Genomic DNA, 21,531 nt, shown 5'->3' on the forward strand with positions numbered 1-21,531 from the left:
CTGACAGGAGTCCAAGCCCCCAGCCCCTCCTCCCTCACACCCAGACTCCATCCCCCAGACCAGGCATTCTTGGGGGGCCCTCCCAGAGGCCGCAGGCAGAGCCAACTTCCTCTTCCCTGGAGTCTGGGAGTCCAGCCCGTTCTGTTCCTGGGTGGCCAGATTCCTGCATCTCCCCTTGCCGTCCAGGGGCTGGACTCTGGGTCTTAGTGTCCCCCAGACCCCAGGTACCCCCCCCCCCCCCCGCCCAAGTCCTGGATTGTGAACCCTTCCCTGCCCTGGCTTCCACCGAGCCGCAGAGCCCCAGGCTGGTGGCCTCTCTGCCCTGCTCCCCTACCTGCCCAGGCCGTCCGGGGTGCCAGCGGGCCCGCAGACGTGCCCTGCGGGGGCTCCATCCTGCCCGTCGCCCCAGGGGCAGTCCCGGGACAGGAAGGTTCGCAGGTGGGGAGCGGCCTGTGGTTTTGCGGGGCGCCGCAGGTAAGGGCAGTGCCAGCAGGTGGGGCCCGCCCAAGGCCAGGGAGGAGCCGGGAAGGGGAGCAAGGCCAGGTCCGCCCACTGCGAGTAGGACCCTGACCTGCCTGGGCAGCCGCACCCCGAAGTTCCTATTGGGCCCCCCAAGACTCATCCCAGCCCCGCACACAGGCGGGAGGGGGCAGCGAGTTTGCTCAACACTTTATTGTAGAGATTCACACGTTCCGACCCTGTCGGAGGACGGAGGGGACACAGACGGGAGGGCGGCCAGACGCCAGGTGGGAAGCTGTGGGAATGGCGGGCCCAAGGCCTGCTTGCCTGTGCCTCAGTTTCCCCTGTAGGTACACAGAGTTCATAAGGTTTCCTCCCGCGTCTGAAATACTGATGTGGAGATCAAAGTGGAGCGAAAAGACACTCGTGGGGCAGGGGACAGGGACGGGGGGGGTGGGGGGGCTACATCCCAATCCTGGTTTGCAGCACCTGTGCAGACCCAGAGCGCCCTGGGGAAGGGGGACTGGTGCCCCTGGGCGCCCTCTCTGCCCTCTGGACACCCGACACTGGAGCGGAGACCAAGTGAAATTCAGGCAGGGCGTCCCACGGTGACAGTTGTTCTGGAGCCTACTGAGCAGGGCCAGGACCGCAGACTGGGGCCGAGCTGGGGTCAGGGGGTCCCCTCCAGGCCTGGTGGGCACGCAGAAGCTGGGGCCGGGTGCCGGTGGCTCACTCCTCGCGAAGCTTCTCGGCGGCCTGGGCGGCGACCTTCCTCCGGCTCGGGGCCCCCCCGCCCAGCGCCAACCCCAGCCCCAGCAACACGGCCATCAGCACGTGGATGAAGAAGTAGATGGAGGCCCAGTAGCGCAGCGTGTCGCCCAGCGAGAGCAGCACGAAGCCCATGCACATGTAGTCGTAGGCCCGCATTTTGACGAACCAGTGCACCCAGTCCCAGGCCTGCTGGCCCGCGGGCCCCAGCCGGCTCCGGACCGCCGACTCCAGCCGGCCCTCGGCCGCCAGGCACAGCGGGATGGTCAGGAAGCTCAGGTAGTAGCCCGGGTGCAGGCCGTGCCAGTAGGCGCTCAGCAGCATGGTCCAGGCGCTCCTGGGGTGGGGAGGGGAGTCAGGGCCTCAGTCTACACTTGATCTTAGCCAAAAGGCCGAGAAGCGCTAAGGGCCTCGGTCTAGATAGACGGAGGCACTCAGCTGACTTCCTCCCTCGCACCCAGGAGCCAAGCACTTAGTCCACCCTTCGATCCAGCCACCTGGCTTCCTCCATCAGACTCAGGAACTCAAGAAACTTTTTTGAGTCGGGGGGGGGGGGCTCCCCATGGCAAGCCTTCATGCCTCCAACACATGGGTGCTTGACTTACAGAAGGCATAAATAGAACCTATCCACCCACCGTTGAAGCACAGGGTCCCCCCAAAAGTGGCAAAGAATCCCCCAATCCATTTTGTCAGAAGCCTGTTAGACTGTCCTTATTTTGGGGGGAGGGGGTGGGCCCACACCTGGTGGTGTTATTTCTAGCGGGCTCTGGGAACCATATGTGATGCCGGGTTGGCTGCGTGCAAGGAAAATGCCCTATCGCTGTGCTATCGCTCTGGCCAATGACGGTCCTTGTTATGGTTTGGGCGGAGGTACCATCTTTGTGGATGAGACAGAAACTCCTAGAAAGCCTTAGGACGAGTCTTGGGGCTGTATGATGGTACATCATGGAGGACGCTGGTCTTGTATGTGGCTAAACAGACCCAGGTTCAATATTCACCATCCCATATGGACCTCCAGCACCCCTAGGTGTGGCCCCAAAGCAAAAAAGAACCGGGAGGTTTCCTGGAACTGGGGATGAGCCCCCTCATCATCTGGGGTGCCTGTGATAGGACACATGAGCAGGGGCAGATGCCCAACAAATCTGCAAAGGGCACTCGCATCAGGCCACTGTGCAGTCAACCCACTTCTCTAAGTTTTTGAGATGCTGGGAGGACCAAATGCTGGGTTCCTGGACTCTGCATGGAGGCAGTTTTCCAGCTTCGATGACAGGCCCAAGAAACTACAACCCCATGACACTGAGGGCTCTACAGCTGCCATGATGCTCAGGGAACTGAAAGTGCTAGAACTGCCAAGATGCTTGGGCCTGAAGGTGCTACAACTTCCACGATGCTCAGGGGACCAAACTCCCCTGATGCTCGGGACTCCACTGAGCTGGGGTCCCACAGAGTTCCCCTTGGACCCACCTGAGGACATAGGAGCGGAAGGGCGAGCTCTTGTAGACGTACTGCGCCAGCCACCACTGCACGGTCATGTTCCAGTAGCGCATGCCGTCGCGCACCCGCACGCAGAAGTCGGTGCCGTAGCAGTCAATGTTGCGGATGGTCTCATAGTCGTACTCCAGGCTGGCCGCTTTCTCCGGACTGGGGGGGGGGGGAGGATGAGGGTGGTGGACAAGCAGGCGGCTCAGCCAGACCCCCTCCCCGCTGCCCCAGCTCCAGCGCTACGGTGGGGACCGTGGGCTGGCGGCGGCTCATCCAAAAGGGAGGGGTGCAGGGGGGGTCTCCCTGGGCCGTGAGCATCCTTAACAAACAGGCCCTGGTTTTTGGGGGTGGGGAGGAGTGCTGGCACTGGCTTATTTCTCAGCCCCCTGATGCACCCCTCTTGGCTGTGGCACCTCGAGGTTGCTAAGGAAGCGTCCCTGACAACGAGGCTGCCCCCGCTGTCCAGATGCGCCACAGGGTACCTTGGTGCTACCTGCGTGGTCTCTGTTGCTAGGGAACCGATCCCTAAGCAACGAGGGATGCCGAGGAGAGGCCCGAGGGGGCCCTTCCTGGCTATTGGTCCCAGTGATTGTTTAAGACGCGTCACCTGCAGCAAGATGCTGGCCCTGGCCCCCACAGCCATGTCCTACTAGGACCCCTGGTGCCTCCTGGCAATATGGAGGGCTCCCCGCTGGGAGTGGGCTGGGGCCCTGCAGGTTTATAAAGACTTTCCTGCACCGCATTAACAAGGGACAGCCTCCTGGCTGTCCAGTAGGCAGTGGCACTGAAATCGTGGGGGGCAGGGGTGTGTGGCACCTCCCCGCCACGAAATGGCAGTTCAAGGCTAGGAGTAGGATGGCCGCACAGCCAGGAGTGAGGTTCAGGAGTCACCTGGGGTGGCTGGGAGCCGAGGGGCAGGCCCGGGTTCCCTAGCAACAGAGCCAGGCTTCCATAGCAACGAGAGACCCAGAGCTACTGAGTCATACAAAGAAGGAACTGGGGGGGCGTTATAGGAACAAGTTCAGTCTCATCATCAGAGGAAGGAGACCCCCACCACGGCTGCGGAGAGCGGCCTGGGAAGCCATTTCCATAGAAACCGATGGTACCCTGATGAGAGGGGGCAGTGCAGCCTAAGGGAGCCCGTTTCCACAGCAACCACGAGTGAGGCCAGGGAGAAAAAGGATGGACATGGTGGCTGGGGAGCCTGGTTCCTGTCCGCAGCCTGCAGCCAGGATTTGGGGTGGGACAGGGGCATCAGTGGCACCCCAACCTGATTGAGACCACCCCCAAATGCCTTCCTGCGGCCACAGGGCCCAAGGCCACCCCAGGATGTACAGGGATGTGCTAGCAACACAGAGGGAATTCACAAATTCACAGGGGTGTGGGGTGTTCCCGAGCACGCGTGTGTATGTGTGTGTGTGTGAGGTAAGGCGGGCTGTGGGGGTCAGGGGTGCCGCGGCCCTGCTCCTGGTCCCCGCCATCCTCCCGGCTAGGGGCAGGGCCAGCCCACGGCGACAGGGCCGGCCGGGTCCGGGGCAGCCTCCCTCCCGCCGCCTGACCTGCTGGGGGTTGGGTATTGGAGGGTGGGGCCGCCCCCGGCCCGGGCTTTGGCGGCCACGGGGTAGGCCCCGAAGCCGGCGGCAATGCAGCCGCACTCGGCCACAATCCAGGCCACGTAGAAGCGCATGCGGAAGGCGAAGAAGACCGGGACCATGTAGAAGAGGCGGGCGGGCAGCGGGCGCGCGTAGAAGGCGTCTTCGCGCACGGCCTCGAGCGGGAAGAGGTGCGACGACAGCAGGAAGAGCAGCCCGAAGAGGGGCGCCGGCCAGGCCCGCTGGAGCAGGGGCCGCAGGCTGGGCACGGCCTCGGGGAAGGGCTGCTCCAGCCAGTCCAGGTAGGTGCGGTAGCGGAAGAACGGGCCTGAGGGCAGAGGACGGGCTGAGGGACCCCGAGCCTGGCCAGGAGTGGCCCCCAAACCTCAAGACGAACCCTCACAGCAGGGTGTACATCCAGAGAGAAGGGGACAGACATGGGGCCCTGAAGGGACTTTGGCACAGTGAGGGCGGAGAGGTCCCTGCTGCCTTGAGCACAGAGAAGTGGCACTGAAAGGCTTCTTCCTGGCGGGGAGACCGGCTCAGGCACCCCAAGGCCCTGAGTCACAGTGTGGATTGCCTGTGGAGGGAACTGTGGCCCCCAGCGGGGCTGAGCTGGAGGCAGCAAAGCGCGCATGGCACCAGGGAGATGAGTCCCAAGCCCCCACAGTGGGCAGAAGGGCATGCACAGCATGGGTCAGACATAAGGACACAGTGGGGGGAAGGCAGGGGAGCAAGCGGGAGGAGTCTGGCACGGGGCAGAGGGCACAGACGTGCCAGGCGGCTGGCACTCACCTGTCATGATGCCCACGTAGCAGTAGCTGTAGCTGAGTGTGTCCAGCAGAGACGGGATGTCGGGAATCATGCCCAGGGTGGGCGCGGGCCGGAAGCCCAGGGCCAGCTCCTTCCTCTGGGCCAGGTGCAGGTCCTGGACTTCACTTGCCAGGCTCACGAGCTGGAGGGACCAGAGAGCTCAGTCCCCGCCATCCATCCCCACACCTACCTCCATCCCGGCACCAGGGAGATGCCTCAGAGGCTTAGGGATCCCTCCTGGTGGTGCCCGGGAGACCCTCTGGGATACTCTGGGGGATAGTGAAACACGGTGGCCACACACTTCTGGGCTCTTTCAGTCCCCTCTCTCTCAGCTGCAGGTACCCCATATCTGCTCAGTCTCTGAGCTCTGCCTGCGCCCTGTGTTTCTTCCCTCAAGTGTCCCGGCTTTCCTCCGTCGCCCCAGAATCTCTGAGCATATTGTCAGGTAAGACTTTCTTCAGGCTGGAAGTCTTTCAAGCACCCTTAATCTCATCTCCGTGCAACCCACCACTGTCTTCCCAGTAGCAACTTCTTTGGGGTCCTTTTGGCTATCTGTAAGCCTGGAGCCCTAGGCATGGGGGTGGAGGACAGCAGAAGGGGAAGACGAGGGAAATCCAGGGGCTGGTCTTTCTCTAGGATTCTCAGGTGCAAGAAGAGCTCTGTCCCCTCTCAACTCTCCCAGGCTGTGCTGAAGAGCATTTCCCCAGTGGGCCACGGGGTACAGTGATGGCCCAGGCTCCTGCTACTTGGTCAGACTCCCAGGAAGGAACCCTGGCTTCTTTTGCCTGTCTACCGATTGTGTCTCCACAGCCAGCATGTGTGTGTATGTTGTTTTGGGGCCACACTTGGTAGTGCTCAGGAATCAGTCCTAGCAGGCTTGGGGAGCATGTGGGATGCCGGGGATCCAATCTGGGTCAATCACATGCAAGGCAAACGCCCGGCCCTGTCCTATCTCTCTGGTGCCCAGAGCTGGTATTTCGACACCTGTCCACCAGTCACGTGGAAGCCCAGACACTGAAGCAGGACGCTTCTTCCAGGGGAATCAAGCCAACACCTTGTCCACCTCCCATTGCTCCCCATAACCCAGAAGGTTCTAATAAATTCTTGTTCAAGGCAGGGCTGCGGCTCTGGAGCCCCAAATTTGGCAGCAAAGGGGGCCTCCCTGGTCTGAGGTGTGGGGTCTGGCCTCTGCTCCCTCATGTTCCCCAGAGCAGTGGTCTTCAGCCCTACCCACAAGTGGGCACAGGCATGCGGGCGGGGACAGGCAGGGAACCAGCACTTGCTTGGAAGTCAGAGCCCAGGGCTGTGTGCGGGGCAGGTGCGGTCACAGGGTCAGAGACGGAAGGACACAGCAGGGCCCCTCTGCAACCCTGATTCACTTATCCCTCAGTCTCACTCAAGGGAGCCTCATGGATGCGGTTGTTCCCCCACCCCATCCCGGGACTCCCTGGGGTTAGACTGAGAATAGCTGTTGTAAACTGTCAGCCTGGGGTCCCAGAGCAACAAACTACACTGATCGGACCCCAGGACACTTAGCTCTGTGATGGCTGGTGCAAGGACATTCTTCAGTTCTGAAAGGTGCTTCTTGACCCCAGGGGGAATCTGACAGGGTGTAGCTGTGTCCCCAGGTGTCTGCCCTCCCTAGGGCTGGCTGGGAGGGGGAGGCAGAGAGGGAGGGAGGGGGGTTCTGACCTTCAGCGTCAGCAGCAGCTGGACGGCGTTGGTGAAGGGCGTGGGGGTGGGCAGGCCCAGTATGCCCAATGCTCGGAAGAACAGGAGGTAGGAGAAGGTCCAGGCCAGGGCCAGCGCGTGGCAGGAGCTGGGCAAGAGGCAGAGGCGGCTGTGCTGGGCAGGGGGAGGCCCCTTGGTGTGCTCAGCAGCCCCCCTCAGCATTCTCGGCAGCTCCCCAAGGTGCCTCCCCACATCTTCTGAGAAAAAGTGGGGAGCGGGGCCGGAGTAATAGCATGGAGGTAAGGCGTTTGCCTTGCATGCAGAAGGACGGTGGTTCGAATCCCAGCATCCCAAATGGTCCCCTGTACCTTGCAGGGGCGATTTTCTGAGCATAGAGCCAGGAGTAGCCCCTGAGCGCTGCCGGGTGTGACCCCAGAAAAACAAAAACAAAACAAAACGAAGAAGTGGGGAGGAATTGGGGAGGGGTGAAGGGCTGAGCCGGTGCAAAGAGCAGAAGCATTCAGAAATGGGAAAGGCAGGAGGGGTGGTGGTGGTGTAGTGTGGTGTGTGTGTGTGTGTGTGTGTGTGTGTGTGTGTGTGTGTGTGTGTGTGTGTGTGTGTGTGTGTGTGTGTGTGTGTGTTGGGGCTAAGGGAAGCTTCCAGGTGAAGCCTCTCTGTCCTCCATTTTTCCAGGCAGGGAGAGGGTGGGCTGGATGACAGGGACCAAGAACATCATCGTCCTGGGGGGTGGGGGGAAACAATGGGCCTGGTGTCCCACAAAAGGGCAGGAGAGGAAGCGAAGGGGCTGAGGAGACCAGAGACCTAGAGAGAAAGCGAGTAGCTAGATAGCCGGGCAAACAGGTGGCGCCCCAGAGTGCCTCCTTACCAGGGCTGGGCCTGAATGAGCGCCCAGGTGCCCAGGATGGTGACCAGAGAATGCAGAGTATGGGGGCCACAGGTGAATAAGGTGAGCCCCACGCCCACCGCCGCTGCCCCCCATTTCTTCAGCCCAGGTCCTGCGGGGAGAAAGGAACCACAAACAGCATGAAGGAGCCCAGAGCCTTCCACAGACAGGGTCCCCCAGCTAGGCGCCTCCTCCTCCCACCTCCACCCGTTTTATTTTCCACTGGGGAGGGAACCTGACTCACCAGCTTTCTTAAAGAGGAAGCCGATGGGGATGGAGATAAGGAGGACCCCTAGGTACGTCCACTCTTCGGGCGACATGGTCTGGGGGACGAGGAGAGTTCGGGGCTGAGCGCCTAAGGCCGCACCCCACCCCGTCTACCCGCGCGCAAGTCTGGGCACCCGGGCCGAGACCCCCACCCGGATTCCAGCCCCCGACACCCAACTCCCCCCCCTCCAGCGGGGACCCCGAGCCCCGCGCACCCTCCGGACCCCCGCCTCTGCCTCCCCAGACCCGGACACCCGCGGCCCGGAGCTCAGGCTTGCGGTCTTTGGGGGTGCGCACGCGGGATCTTCCCTAAAGCCGGTGCCTCCCTGCTCCCCTCCCCGGCGCACGGCGTGCTCGGGCCGGCCATGCCCTGGCAATGCCACAGGCGGTTACGCCACCTCCGGCTCGCCCCGGCCCCGGCCCACCTGGGCCCGCCCGCCGATCCGGGCAGGAGGCAGCCAGCCGAGCACTGACAGCCGGCGGGCGGGCGTTGGAGTCCCCAAGATCGGTCCGGCCCGCGCCCGGCCACGCCTCCCGCTCGCCCCGCACCGCCTCCTCTCCGGGCTGCGCGCTCCTCCCGGGCCACTCGGTGGAGCGGGGAAGGCGGGCGGCGGGGCCGGGTCTCGAACCCGCGGACCGCGAGCAAGCAGGCAGGCAGTGGGCGGGGCCGGGGCTCCGGGCGCCGAGACAGACCCGGCAGACCCGGAAGGGGGCGTGGCCTGGGCGCGGCGCTCGGAAGGGGGCGTGGCCGGCGCTTCGGGTTCTTTCGCGCAAGCGCTCGGAGGCGGGGCCGCGGCCTCCGGCTTTCTCCGGAAAGAGCCGAGCGCCGCACGAAAGCGCTCGGGGGTGGGCGGAGCCAAAACTTCCGGCCGAGCGGGTGTGGGAGGGGCCGTACTTCGGCTTTCTTCGGAGATACTCGGCTGGTGGGCGGAGTCAACGCTTGGAGGCGGGGCCACGGCCTTCGGCTTTCTCCGCGAAGAGCCGAACGAAACACATCGGCGTTCGGGCCTGGGCGGGGTCAAGACTTCCGGCCGGGTGGGTAGGTGGGCGGGGCCTCGCGGCGGTTTCCTTCGGAGACGCTCGGCTGGTGGGCGTGGCCGACGCTCGGAGGCGGGGCCAACGTCGAGCTTCTCAGCTGAGCCATTGGGACCTGGGCGGGGCCAGGACTTCCGGCCGAGCGGGTGTGGGCGGGGCTTCACCTTCGGCTTCTTCCGCAGACGCTCGGCTGGTGGGCGGAGTCTCGGAACTCCCGGTGGGCGGGGCCATCCGGAAGGCGGGGCCTAGGGGCGGAGTCCTGTGGAGGGAGGGAAAAGGCGATGCTCCGGGGGGGCGGTCCAAGACTTCCCGCTTTAGCGCTGAAGAGAAGCGAGAGGGATTTAGCGAGGAGCGCAGGCGCCCTGAGGGGCGGGACCGAGCCCTGACGCGGCACCGCCTACTCCCGAAAAGAACCTGCGCATGCGCAAAGCCGTTGAACCACCGGAAACCCCGCCTCTCGTGGAGGCGGGTTCTCACGCGGTGCGTCGCCGCTTCAGAAAAACGCGGAAGTTCCGGAGAAGGCGTGGCTAGGGGCGTGGCCTACCCTACCCATCTCATGAGGAACGCCCGCTTTTCAGACGATGGGGGCGTGGCTTAACATTGGGGGCGGGGCTTCGCAGTCCCGGCGCCTGACGGGATGTCGGGGCGGAACCCCGCCATAGGGGGCGTGGCCTGGCTCTGATCCATCCTCCTCACACCTTATGAGAAACGCCCACTTTCTAACAGAGAGGGGGCGTGGCTTGCACTTAGGCGGTTCCTATTGGCTCTGTGCGGGGCGAGGGGCGGGGCTTCGCAACCCCGGCGCCTGATGGGATGTAGGGGCGGAATCCTGCCGTAGGGGGCGTGGCCCTGCCCTGGTTTGACAGGTGGCGTAGCTCCGCCTCCTTTGGCCCTGGGGGCGTGGCCACGCGCAGCCCCAGCCTAGGTGCGGTGGGAGCGCTTGCTCCGGGCCCGGGCGGTGGGCGGCTGCGGCCCGGCCGGCCCGGTGGCTGCTTGTGCCCGGCTCGCACCCCAGGATGCTGGTGGTGGAGGTGGCCGAGGGCCGATCCCTGGTGTGGGGCGCCGAGGCGGTGCAGGCGCTGCGGGAGCGCCTGGGCGTGGGGGGCCGCACGGTGGGCGCCCTGCCTCGGGGCCCTCGGCAGAACTCGCGCCTGGGCCTCCCCTTGCTGCTGATGCCGGAGGAGGCGCGGCTCCTGGCGGAGATCGGCGCCGTGACCCTGGTCTGCGCCCCGCGCCCGGACCCCCGCCAGCACAGCCTGGTAAGGAGGCGGGGAGGAGGCTGTGAAGTTGTGCACCCCGGGGGTGCGGGACCTGGAGATCCGGGGTGCTGGTGGGGGACTGGACTGTGGGCTGGGACCACCCCCTCCGAGTCTGGGAAGAGTCAGAAAGTCCGAATTTCTGACTGCGCCGGGGTCAGCCAGTGCCTGGATCCTGCTGTTGCAATCAGGTTTGTTTCCCAGGCTCTGGAGTCTTTTATTTGGTTGTTGGTTGGTTTAGGGGGGATCACACCCGGCAGCGCTCAGGGGTTCCTCCTGAATCTGCGCTCAGAACCCCTGAGCACTGCCGGGTGTGATTCCCCCAAAACCCAAAACAATGGGGGCCAGGAACGATTTCTGAGCGCAGAGCCAGGACGAACCCCTGTACACTGCCGGGTGTGATCCCCCCCCCAAAAAAATCAACAAACAGAAGTCGCTCTTGGCAGGCTCAATGGGGGGACCCTAATGGGTGCCATATGGGATTCGAACCCCTGTCCTTCTGCATGCAAGGCAAATGCCCCACCTCCGTGCTATCTCTCCGGCCCCCATATACATATTTTTTTTATCCATTCACCCATCAGTGGTTATATTAGTTGTTTTTTTTTTTTGTTTTTTTTGTTTTTTTTGTTTTTTTGGTTTTTGGGCCACACCCGGTGACGCTCAGGGGTTACTCCTGGCTATGCGCTCAGAAGTCGCTCCTGGCTTGGGGGACCATATGGGACGCCGGGGGATCGAACCGCGGTCCGTCCTAGGCTAGCGCAGGCAAGGCAGGCACCTTACCTCCAGCGCCACCGCCCGGCCAGTTGTTTTTCTTTAATTATTAGTTTATTGATTCATTGGTTGTTGGGCCACATCCAGCAGTGCTCAGAAGTTACTCCTGGCTCTATGCTCAGAAATCGCTCCTGCCAGGCTGGGGGGACTCTATGGGATGCCCTATGGGATTCGAACCCCGGTCCTTCTGCATGCAAGGCAAACGCCCCACCTCTGTGCTATCTCTCCGGCCCCAGGCTCTGGAGTCTTTCAAGCGCCAGCAGGAGCAAGGTCTCCGGGAGCAGAGTGTCCTCGCTGCCCAGGCTCGGGAGACCCGGCGCCAGGAGCTCCTGGAGAAGATCGCCGAGGGCCAGGCTGCCAAGAGGCAGAGGCTGGAGCAGGATATCGGGGCCACCAGTGAGCTCCAGGAGAACCCCAGCGAGAACCAAGGTGCTGGAGAGAAAGAGGCTGCTGCTCGCCCCACTCCTGGAGAGAAAGAAGCCACTGCTGACCCCATTCCTGGAGAGAAAGAGACTGCTGCTCCCCTCACTCCTGGAGAGAACGAGGAGGCAGGTGCGTGCGGGGAGAGTTGGGGTCCAGGGACCCGGAGGAGGAGGGAGGGTCACTGGAAACTTTTGCTGCACATTGGGACCTTGTGAGGCGGATGGGGGGGACAGTCCTTTGGAGTTACCTATCTCTCTTGCAGGTTCCTCCCCTTTTAATGGGGTGTCCCTCTTGCCCCGCTCTGCACTGCTTGTCCAGCTGGCCACCACTCGGCCTCGGCCCATCAAGGCCAGGCCCCTGGACTGGCGTGTCCAGTCCAAAGACTGGCCCCACGCCGGCCGGCCTGCCCACGAGCTGCGCTACAGCATCTACCGAGACCTGTGGGAACGGGGCTTCTTCCTCAGTGCTGCGGGCAAGTTTGGGGGCGACTTCTTGGTTTATCCTGGTGAGTGTGCTTGGCACCTGGAGTTTCTGCCCTGTTCTCAACCTAGACTCCCCAAGCCTGCATTTTCTCTTTTGTCTGAGTCTTCTGTTAGTTTCTTAGACTCATGGAGGATAGGAAGTTTAGGAACCAGCGTTTTAGATATTTTGACCAAACAATACCTGGAAGCCAGGAAACATAGGTAGAAACATAGGTAGCTATTTCTGCATAATATACAAAGATTGCACCCCTAACCTCCTAGCTGAACCCAAAATTTTTCATTGCAGGATTCTTTATAGCATTACAATATTAGGAAAAACTTAGATGATTCTTAGCGTCTTTTAGTAGCAAAATATCAGTTGTTAAGGAAACAGTAGTTGTGAGAAAAGGATGTAGGTCTACATTTCTGATAGAAAAACTATGAAGAAAGAATAGTTCGTATAAAATGCATGATAAAGGGCCCGGAGAGATAGCTCAGCGGCGTTTGCCTTGCAAGCAGCCGATCCAGGACCAAAGGTGGTTGGTTCAAATCCCGGTGTCCCATATGGTCCCCCCGTGTCTGCCAGGAGCTATTTCTGAGCAGATAGCCAGGAGTAACCCCTGAGCACCGCCGGGTGTGGCCCAAAAACCAAAAAAAAAAAAAAAAAAAAATGCATGATAAAAAGTAAATGACTGGGGAATAGGGTTTGGGCCACATCTGGTAGTGCTCAGAATCCATGGGATGTTGGGGGTGGGTGTCGTCCACTCCCAAAAAAAAAAATTGGTTAGTTGAGGCTGGAGCAATAGCACAGCAGTAGGGTGTTTGCCTTGGACACAACTGACCCGGGTTCCATCCCTGGCATCCCATGTGAGTACAAACCTGCCATGGGTGATTTCTGAGCGGACCAGGAGTAGCCCCTGAGCACTGTTAGGTGTACCCCCCCCCCCCACTTCGTGAGTGCCTTTATTGTGGGACTAAATGGTGAAGAAAAATAAGTCTATAAAGTTATCCTTTTGGGAAAGATAAGAGCCCAGGTTAAGTAGTCAGGTCCTAGGAAACTGTTGGGAATGACCCATGAAGTTTTCCAGTTTTGGAGTGTAGGTTTTCAGGGGACCATGTAGTGCCAGAGACGCAACAAAGCTTGTTCTCTTTTGAACTGTTTCCCTGGCCCTCAGACTGAAAACTGTTTTGGGGTTGCCCCTGTGGTGCTCAGAGATCACTCCTGGCAGGCTCAAGGGACTTTATGGGCAGAACCTTGGGTTGGCTGCATAAAAGGCAAGCACCCTCCTTGCTGTGCCTTTGCTCTGGCCCCTGGAAAATGCTTCCTGTCTCCTCCTCAGGCGACCCGCTTCGTTTCCACGCTCAACTACATTGCCCAGTGCTGGGCGCCCGAGGTAGGCCATTCCACTCCGGGACCTGGTGTCTGCCGGCCGCCTGGGCACCAGCGTCAGGGAAGACGGTGCTCTCTGTTCCCCGCAGCCCGACGGTAAGGTGGTCTACACCTCCTGCAGTGGGCCAGCCCTGCAGTGAGCTCCAGACCTGGGCATGCTCCTGGGCTGCCTCCTGGATGGCTACAGCTCATCTCTGCAAATAGGTCTTCTTCCAGCAGTAACTGCACTTGAGACTTATCGGCAACTGCTTAGCTCCCTCCCTGGTTCCCAGCACTTCTCAACTGTGGGTTTTTTTTTTTTTAATTAATTTTATTTTATTGAAACAATTGTGCCAGCTGTGGTTTTTATAGTTACTGTTTTCCAAATTAGGAATTCTTGATAAAAGACTGGCCTTGGTTTATTCTGTTTCTACAGGACTTAGGACTCAGAGATCTCAATAAACTTGTATAAATTTGTCTTTGTGATTCTGTAAAACACCTAAGTAGAGTGGATGGCAAATAGACGTATGAATAAGATGCTATGGGCAGGGGCTGGGGGGAGGAGGGAAATGAGGAGCATTGGTGGTGGGAAGGAAAGAAGAAAAAGCTGCTCCAGATTCAACAGGGAAATGCACGTTAAGACAGCAGTGAGGGGCCGGGCGGTGGCGCTAAGGTAAGGTGCCTGCCTTGCCTGCGCTAGCCTTGGATGGACCGCGGTTCGATCCCCCGGTGTCCCATATGGTCCCCCAAGCCAGGAGCAACTTCTGAGCACATAGCCAGGAGTAACCCCTGAGCGTTACCGGTGTGGCCCCCCCAAAAAAAAAAAAAAAAAAAAGACAGCAGTGAGGGGGCCGGAGCGGTGGCACAAGCGGTAGGGCATTTTGCCTTGCTATGCACTAACCTAGGACGGACTGCGGTTTGATCCCTCAGCGTCCCATATGGTCCCCCAAGCTAGGAGCAGCCTCTGAGTGTCACCAGGTGTGGCCCAGAAACCGACAAAAAAAAAAAAAAAAAAGAAAGACACAAAAAAAGACAGTGAAGGGGCTGGAGTGATAGCACAGCTGTAGAGTGTTTGCCTTGCACACAGCCGACTCAGGATGAAACTGGGTTCGATCCTGGGTATCCTATATGGTCCCCCCAGTGCCTGCTCGGAGTGATTTCTGAGTGCAGAGCCAGGAGTAACATGTGAGCACTGCCAGGTGTGGCTCCCCCCCAAAAAATTGAAGCAAACAAAGACAGCAGTGAATTCCCACGACACACCAATCCAATGCAGGTGAGGACGTGGAGCAGCAGAAATTCTGCTGTGTGTGCCACTTAGGAAAATGGGATTTCACAAAGGGAAATCTATTGAGTTTTGATCTAGCTCCTGGGACAGAGCTCCTGAAACCTAAATTTTCGTTTTATTTTATTTTTATTTTTGGTGTGTTTGGGTCATAGCAAATAGCGCTCGGGGGTTACTCCTGGCTCCAGGCTCAGAATTCATCCTGGAAGGCTCAGGGGACCATATGGGATGCCGGGATTTGAACCAATGACCTTCTGTATGAAAGGCTAACGTCTTACCTCCATGCTATCTCTCCGGCCCCCTGAAACCCAAATTTTCAAGTGAAAGAGCCAAGCCCTGTACAACTCTTCAGGTATTTAGGTGAGGGAGACAACTGTAGGAATAGATGCCAACTGTAGGCTAGATGCCAGGGAAACCAGCCAAATAATCAGAGTTGGAACTTTTGTTCTTTTTGGCTCATATCCGGCTGTGCTCAGGGCCCTGAACCCAGAGATCAAATGCACCAACAGGCCAATCTCCAGGGAGATAATGTTTTTTTGGAGAGTGGGTAGAGAAAGGGAATTGAGCCACATTCGGAGAGTGGGTAGAGAAAGGGAATTGAGGGGCCGGAGAGATAGCACAGGCGTTTGCCTTGCAAGCAGCTGATCCTAAGGTGGTTGGTTCAAATCCCGGCGTCCCATATGGTCCCCTGTGCCTGCCAGGAGCTATTTCTGAGCAGATAGCCAGGAGTAACCCCTGAGCGCCGCTGGGTGCTCAAAAAAAAAAAAAAAAAAAAAAAAAAAAAATTGAGCCACATTCACGGTCTTTCTCCTGGTTCTGTGCTCAGGGATTACTCCTTTTTGGGGCTCGAAGATTGGGATTGAATCTAATATGCTATAGGCAAGGCAAGCACCTATCTGTTGCTGTAGTTTGCTCAGGCCCCCTTAAAAGCCTTTTTTATGTTGAAGTCATGGAAGACAAAGCTTACACATGGTTAGCCCATTTGAACCCCTAGCCTTGCAAGGGTCACTCCTGGACAGACCCAGATTAGCCCGAGTTTTGCCAGGTGTGGTTCAATCCTAGTACCCCCTGACCCCTACCCCCCCCCCCCGACCCCCCCCCCTATAGAAAGCAAGCAAACCTGAGAAGCAATTCAGGGCTGAATTCATTCTTCCTGGGCTTCGTCCCTGACACCAGTGAGTATAGCCCACAAATTAAAAATAAGCCAATAGCAACAATTTATTTGGCGGGGGGCGGGGGGGTTGGTGGGAGGAAAGCCCGCAATGCTCAGGCCAGGGTGTGTCTGCATGGATTTATGGAACGAGTGGGGCCAGGCTGGGATCAAACTTGGGGCTTGGGCATGCTAGAAAGGTGCAATTTCCCCAAAGTCAGTTGATTTTTTTGCCACACCCGGCATTGGTCAGGACTTTGACTCTTGGTTCAGCCCCACTCCTGTGGGGGGGCTCAGGGAACAAACGCAGTTCTAGAAATGGAAGCAGGATCGCTGATGTACAAAGCAAGACCTTAAGTCATGCATTAACTCTCTGGTGGGGTTGCTCCATGGGGCCAAAGCTTTTACCCTAGTTCTGCACTCTGGGGTCACTACCCGAGCTGGGGGGGGACAATAGGGGGATGCTGGAGATCGAGGCCTAGGGTCTTGCAGCGAGCGCCTCCCCGCTGAACTGTCGCTCTGGTGTGCCCCCCAAAATCATTTCTTGTGTTTCTGGGGTCACACCAGGCCGTGGCAGCGACGAATCGGGGCGGCCCAGACCTGCACCCAAAGCAAGGGGGTCAGCCCGCCCTTTTGCCCGGGCCCCTCGGGGGGGGGGGCTTCTCGAATCTTCTCGGCACCCCGGGACCTCGGCTGAGTAGCGCCCGGCGCCTCAAATTCCTCGATGTCTCTGGATCTCATTGCATAGACAGCGGGGACGAACAAAGACCCCCAAATCACAGCACGATTGGAGACCCGGACTCTGAACATGCGCAGTACAACGCCGCGCCGCTCCCGCCTCCACACTTCCGCCCGCCGGAGCCGCTTCTGATTGGTGGCGCTGTGCGCCGTGCGTACTGACGTCACGCGCTCTCTGCGTGGCTATAAAAGCGACTCCGGGCCACCGCGCGCTCCTCTTTCTCGCTGGCGGAGCGCTACGTTGGGGTGAGGGGCGCTTCCTGCTTTTCTGTCGGGGTATGGAGGGCGGGTTCGCGCGTGGCCGGCGCCTCCCGGACATTGAATACAGGGAGAGAGGTTGTGGAATGGATAGTAATTGGACAGGTCTGGTTGAATTTTCGGTGGCATTGCCGGCCGGAGGAGAGTCCCTCAGTGCCAAGTCTCGCGAGATTTTGTGGGATCGTTTGAGATTCTGGTGGGACTGCGCATGCGCAGACCGCCTTTCCGACATGCTCACTTTTGCTTGGTCACTGCGCAAGTGCAGACCACCCGTCAATTTCACCTGCCTTTTGGCTTGGTTCCCGCGCAGGCGCAGTTAGACCCACGACGCCAACATGCCCGTGGCCCGAGCTGGGTTTTGTCGCAAGACCTACGTGACCCCGCGGAGGCCCTTCGAGGAAGTCGCGCCTCGACCAGGAGTTGAAGCTGATCGGTGAGTGGCTCGTGGGTGAGGCCTGCTCCGTCCACGTGTCCGTGAGGTCTGGTTTTCTTGGATCTTTCACATTGATGAATTTTAGGCTCTCGGGGACCCGAGGTCCCCCCCATCTCCGTTGACACCCCAAGCCTGTTGCCCCTAGAACCAGCGTTTTTTCAACCACCGGCAGGCAATCCACTAGTGTGCTGTGACATACTACTGTCTGGGTGTGCCATGGGAAAATATTTCAATTTCATACCATAACATGCAGCTTCGGCTCACAGATAGGACAATCAGAGTTTATTTCATAATAAAGTAATTATAAAATAAGTTTGTGTTTATTAGATTTCTATTCAAGAGAATTTACTTTACATATAGTCGATATAGGCACAAGATTAACTTTTTAACATTTTCTAATGGGTGGTGTGCCTAGTGATTTTTTTTTTTCATGAAAAATATGTGCCTTTGCACAATAAGGTTGAAAAACACTGCATCCTTTGCAGGCGAATATGGGCTCCGCAATAAGCGCGAGGTCTGGAGGGTCAAGTTCACGCTGGCCAAGATCCGCAAGGCCGCCCGCGAGTTGCTAACGCTGGACGAGAAGGACCCGCGGCGACTCTTCGAAGGTATGCGAGGGGGAGGCGGGACCCGCTTCTCCATCCTGGGATGTCTCCGTAGGTCCCCCGGCTATTGAGGTGTATTGCATTGCACGGCAGTGAGGGGTCGGGTCGGCTTCTAACTGGTCATTATTAAAGGATCGCGGGGTCTGAAGAGTACCTTATTCAGAACATAGAACTCAAGTTTACTGCTGGCTTGGAAAACAGTCAGTGGGCAGCCCAGTCAACAGGTGCTGCACAGTGAGCTGATGCTAGCAGCGCACTGCGATTTCTAGGATGTCTGCTGGGGCTAACAAGGATAGCAAAGTGTGCATTTCTCTTAAATAGGTTGCTCGGGTGGATGTTTTTATTTTTGATTTTTATTTATTTTGGTTTTTGGGTCACAACCGGCAGAGCTCAGGGGTTGCTCCTGGCTCTACTCAGAAATCACTCCTGGCAGGCTTAGGAGCCATATTGGATGCCGGAGGTTGGGTTTGGCTGGATGCAAGGCAAATGCCCTGCCTCTGTGCTATCACTCCAGAACAAAAATATGCACGGTTGAGGATAGAGTAAGAGGAATTCCAAACCATTGAAACGAGGAGAGGGTCTTTTTATCCAACGGAGGAACAGTCTGCTACTAATGTAGCCTTACAAAAGGCTCTGGCTGATGGCCAGATGGCAATCAAGTGTTAGCGATGCCAGGCCAAGACTGAGATGAGTGTCCAGGTCTTCTTGTTTTCCCACAGAAGTGGAAGTTGGTAGCTCCTAGCGCTAACTCAGGTGGAAGCTTTCTAGGAAATGAAGCCAATTAACCTGAAACCAGAATGCTGAGTCTAGCGCTGTCCTGATACGGACTTGTTTCCTGGCTCTTTCCATCCCACCTTTGTCACTTAGTTGAACTAAGGCGCCTTCAGTCTAATGTTTGTTAAACGTTAGATTGCCTGCAGTTAGTGGTGTGAATTTCATTATCTGCAGTGGGGATGGGCTTCATCACAGACAGATACTGGTGATGGGGTCATCACAGATGAAGATACTTACTTTGGAGTTGCTTTGTTAGAATGTCGTTCTTTTTTTTTCTTTTTTCTTTTTTGGTTTTTGGGTCACACCCAGCAGCGCTTGGGTTGCTCCTGGCAGGCTGGGGACGAACCGCCTTTTTTCTGCATGCAAGACAAATGCTTTACCTCCGGCCCCTAGAATGTCTTTCTTGATGTTTTATACGGATTAGAATTTTGATTTTTTTTTAAACTTTACCAAATATTTGAGAGGGATCCAAATTATACATTGGCATAATTTAGTGTGTTCTAGAAACAACCTAGAGATTTCTTTCAAAAGTAATTGCAATCTGTTCTTTGTCAAAGATTGGAAAGATGTTAATTTGAACAAAGATTAATTCAACACTTGGTCATAAAATAATAGTAACACCGAAATTCCTTTATTTTTGGAGGGGCCATGACCAGTCTGGCTTTGCTCAAGGATCACTTATAGCAGGCTTGGTATTTGGGGAGTTAACCATGTAAAGCAAGTACCTTACTGCTATCACTTCACTTCAACCCAATAGCAAACATTTAAGGTTAACTACACTGATTACAAAGTACAAAATGACAGCCTAGATCAGTCAGCATGTCACTAAATTGGGAATTGTTTCTGAAATCTTCATTTTTTGGTATTTATTTGGTGTGGGGACCATTCCTGGTGGACTCAGGATCATACAGAATGCCAGGGATTGAACCTGGGCTGGTCATGTACAAGGCAGGCACCTTCCCTGTTTGGCTATTTCTGTATTTAGATTTGAGCTTTTTTGTGCATGGGGAGGGGGTTGGGCCATACCTGGCAGTCATACTTGGGTGTGCCCAGGGCGCCTCAAATGATCTGCACAATCCCAGGTCTGCTGCATGCACTCCAAGTGCCCTCTAGTGCCCTATGGCCCTGGTTCTCAATACCGTTTTAGCCTGATGGGTCTCACCACTTGAGTTGTGGCTGAGGGCAGAGTGTTAGGCCAGTGCTCCTCTTTGCAGGCAACGCCCTGCTGCGGCGGCTGGTCCGCATCGGCGTGCTGGACGAGGGCAAGATGAAGCTGGATTACATTTTGGGCCTCAAGATCGAGGATTTCTTGGAGCGGCGCCTGCAGACGCAGGTCTTCAAGCTGGGCCTGGCCAAGTCCATCCACCATGCTCGCGTGCTCATCCGCCAGCGCCACATCAGGTACTGGTCCTGTCCTTGGCTTCTTTCAACTTCCAGCTGTGCCCCCTCGGAGCCTGGCCTCACTAAGCCACTGTCTCTTTCGCGCAGCCCTTGGAAGTGAAAGGTTTGAGCTCTTGAGGGTGCAGGTTAACCGATAAGCTGCTGTGGAGAGTTGGGGCAGCATCACACCCCCACTCCCCTGTAGCCCAGCGCAAGGGTCACTGCGGCTTGAGCCGTACACCTTGCGAAGGCTCCTGCCAGCACGCGGGCTGCGGGACAGGTAAACAGTTCTCCGTGTGCTAGTGATTGTTACTGGGGACCTTCCTTCCATTGTGGGGGAACGTGGCTCTGTGTGGGTCCTGCTGGTGACGGTGACCTCTTGTCTCCCACTGGACAGCAGGTCTCGCCCATCTCATTGGCTCTGCTGTTGTGCTGCGGTCCCAGCCAAGAGGGCTTTTGATTTGGGGCCTTTCCTGTGAACTGGGCCCTGGTACTTGGAGCTGCAGTAGTGAGTGGGGCAACTGCAAACTGAGTACCTGCCTTTGTTGTCCCTCACTAGACCTGGGAATTAACGTGCAAGCAGTAAATAGCCACTTTTTTGAACTAACTTAAGCCAAGTTGCTACTGCTGGGGCCATGGACCTATGTCATTCTGGAATATCAAAAAAAATTAGGCCTCAAAAGTTTTAATTCTATCTGTCTTCCCCCTTATTTAAAATTTTTTCCAACTTTATTCATTTATTAATTGATTGGTTAATTTCCAGCCCATACCCAATGGCACTCGGGTTTCTCCTGCCCCTGTACTCAGCAATCACCCCTGGCAGCAGGAGACCACATGGGATGCTGGGAACCAAACCAGGTCCCTCCAGCGTTGGCCGCATTCAAGGCAAATGCCCTCCGCTCCCTGTGCTATCTCTCAGGCCCCGATCTTCCCCTTTTGAAGTTTTTTTGGGCCATTCCTGCAGAACTGTTACTCCTGGCTCTGAACTCAAATCATTCCTGGCAGACTTGGAACCATATGGATGTTGGGGATCAAACCTGGGTTGGTTGAGTGCAAGGCAAATGCACTACCCTATGCCTTGTGCTATCACTGGCCCCTGTCCTTCCCTTCTCATGCACTCAGGCCTGCCAGGCGGCACCAGCAGAGAATAGAGTGGGTGGGGCCTTGTGGGGTCCTCACCCCTTCCTTGCTGTCCCCCCAGGGTCCGCAAGCAGGTGGTGAACATCCCCTCCTTCATTGTCCGCCTGGACTCACAGAAGCACATCGACTTCTCTCTCCGCTCCCCGTACGGGGGTGGACGCCCAGGTCGCGTGAAGAGGAAGAACGCCAAGAAGGGCCAGGGAGGGGCTGGAGCTGGTGATGACGAGGAGGAGGATTAAGCCCCCGTGCTCCCACTTCCTGACCTGCGGGAAGTGTCTAGTTTTCCATCCCCAAAATAAAATAGATGAACACTTTCGAATTGTGTCTTTTGATGTCCATTTTCTCTGCTGGCACAGACCCACACTCCCTGCCTCAACGCCACAGGAGGGCACAAGCATCTTAGTTATGTTAGCCGGCTGTGGTGGGTCACTTCTAGGCATAGGGAGGAGAGGGCACATTTCCTTGTGGAAGGGTGTGAAGGGGGAAGAGTTGGGAACATC

General features: G+C 57.7%; 3 protein-coding genes across 4 annotated transcripts; 2 read left to right on the forward strand and 1 right to left on the reverse strand.

The window, feature by feature from the left end:
* Positions 1–657: 657 nt before the first annotated feature.
* MBOAT7 (membrane bound O-acyltransferase domain containing 7) lies at positions 658–8,397 on the reverse strand. Of its 2 annotated transcripts, XM_049787044.1 has the most exons (8): positions 8,382–8,397; positions 7,934–8,012; positions 7,672–7,801; positions 6,807–6,933; positions 5,097–5,256; positions 4,269–4,629; positions 2,692–2,868; positions 658–1,564 (listed from the first exon to the last, which is right to left on the reverse strand). In XM_049787044.1, exons 2-8 carry the CDS (start codon positions 8,007–8,009, stop codon positions 1,189–1,191), a joined length of 1,407 nt encoding a protein of 468 aa, XP_049643001.1. In that variant the 5' UTR covers positions 8,010–8,012; positions 8,382–8,397; the 3' UTR covers positions 658–1,188. The 2 variants fall into 2 exon arrangements, with proteins under 2 accessions (XP_049643001.1, XP_049643002.1); XM_049787045.1 differs by lacking the exons at positions 6,807–6,933; positions 7,934–8,012; positions 8,382–8,397 and having other exon boundaries at positions 7,672–7,785.
* Positions 8,398–9,954: 1,557 nt separating this feature from the next.
* On the forward strand, positions 9,955–13,491 carry TSEN34 (tRNA splicing endonuclease subunit 34). Its single transcript, XM_049787064.1, is given in 6 exon segments — positions 9,955–10,250; positions 11,255–11,570; positions 11,704–11,946; positions 13,243–13,265; positions 13,267–13,299; positions 13,301–13,491. Coding segments are annotated over 6 exon segments (990 nt in total). The 5' UTR covers positions 9,955–10,007; the 3' UTR covers positions 13,433–13,491.
* A 3,513-nt stretch (positions 13,492–17,004) lies between these two features.
* On the forward strand, positions 17,005–21,350 carry RPS9 (ribosomal protein S9). The gene is given in 5 exon segments (XM_049787105.1): positions 17,005–17,097; positions 17,099–17,132; positions 17,618–17,740; positions 19,726–19,912; positions 21,093–21,350. Coding segments are annotated over 5 exon segments (585 nt in total). The 5' UTR covers positions 17,005–17,034; the 3' UTR covers positions 21,271–21,350.
* Positions 21,351–21,531: the final 181 nt, after the last annotated feature.

Source organism: Suncus etruscus, chromosome 14, assembly GCF_024139225.1.
Source record: "Suncus etruscus isolate mSunEtr1 chromosome 14, mSunEtr1.pri.cur, whole genome shotgun sequence".
Lineage (NCBI taxonomy): Eukaryota > Metazoa > Chordata > Mammalia > Eulipotyphla > Soricidae > Suncus > Suncus etruscus.

Coding starts and splice junctions, on each gene's coding strand:
- MBOAT7 (XM_049787044.1), bottom strand. CDS start 8,009: ATGTCGCCCGAAGAGTGGACGTACCTAGGGGTCCTCCTTATCTCCATC. Junction 5,257..6,806: donor AGCTGCTGCTGACGCTGAAG/GTCAGAACCCCC, acceptor TGGTCCCTCCAG/CTCGTGAGCCTGGCAAGTGA. Junction 1,565..2,691: donor TTCCGCTCCTATGTCCTCAG/GTGGGTCCAAGG, acceptor TCCCCACCCCAG/GAGCGCCTGGACCATGCTGC.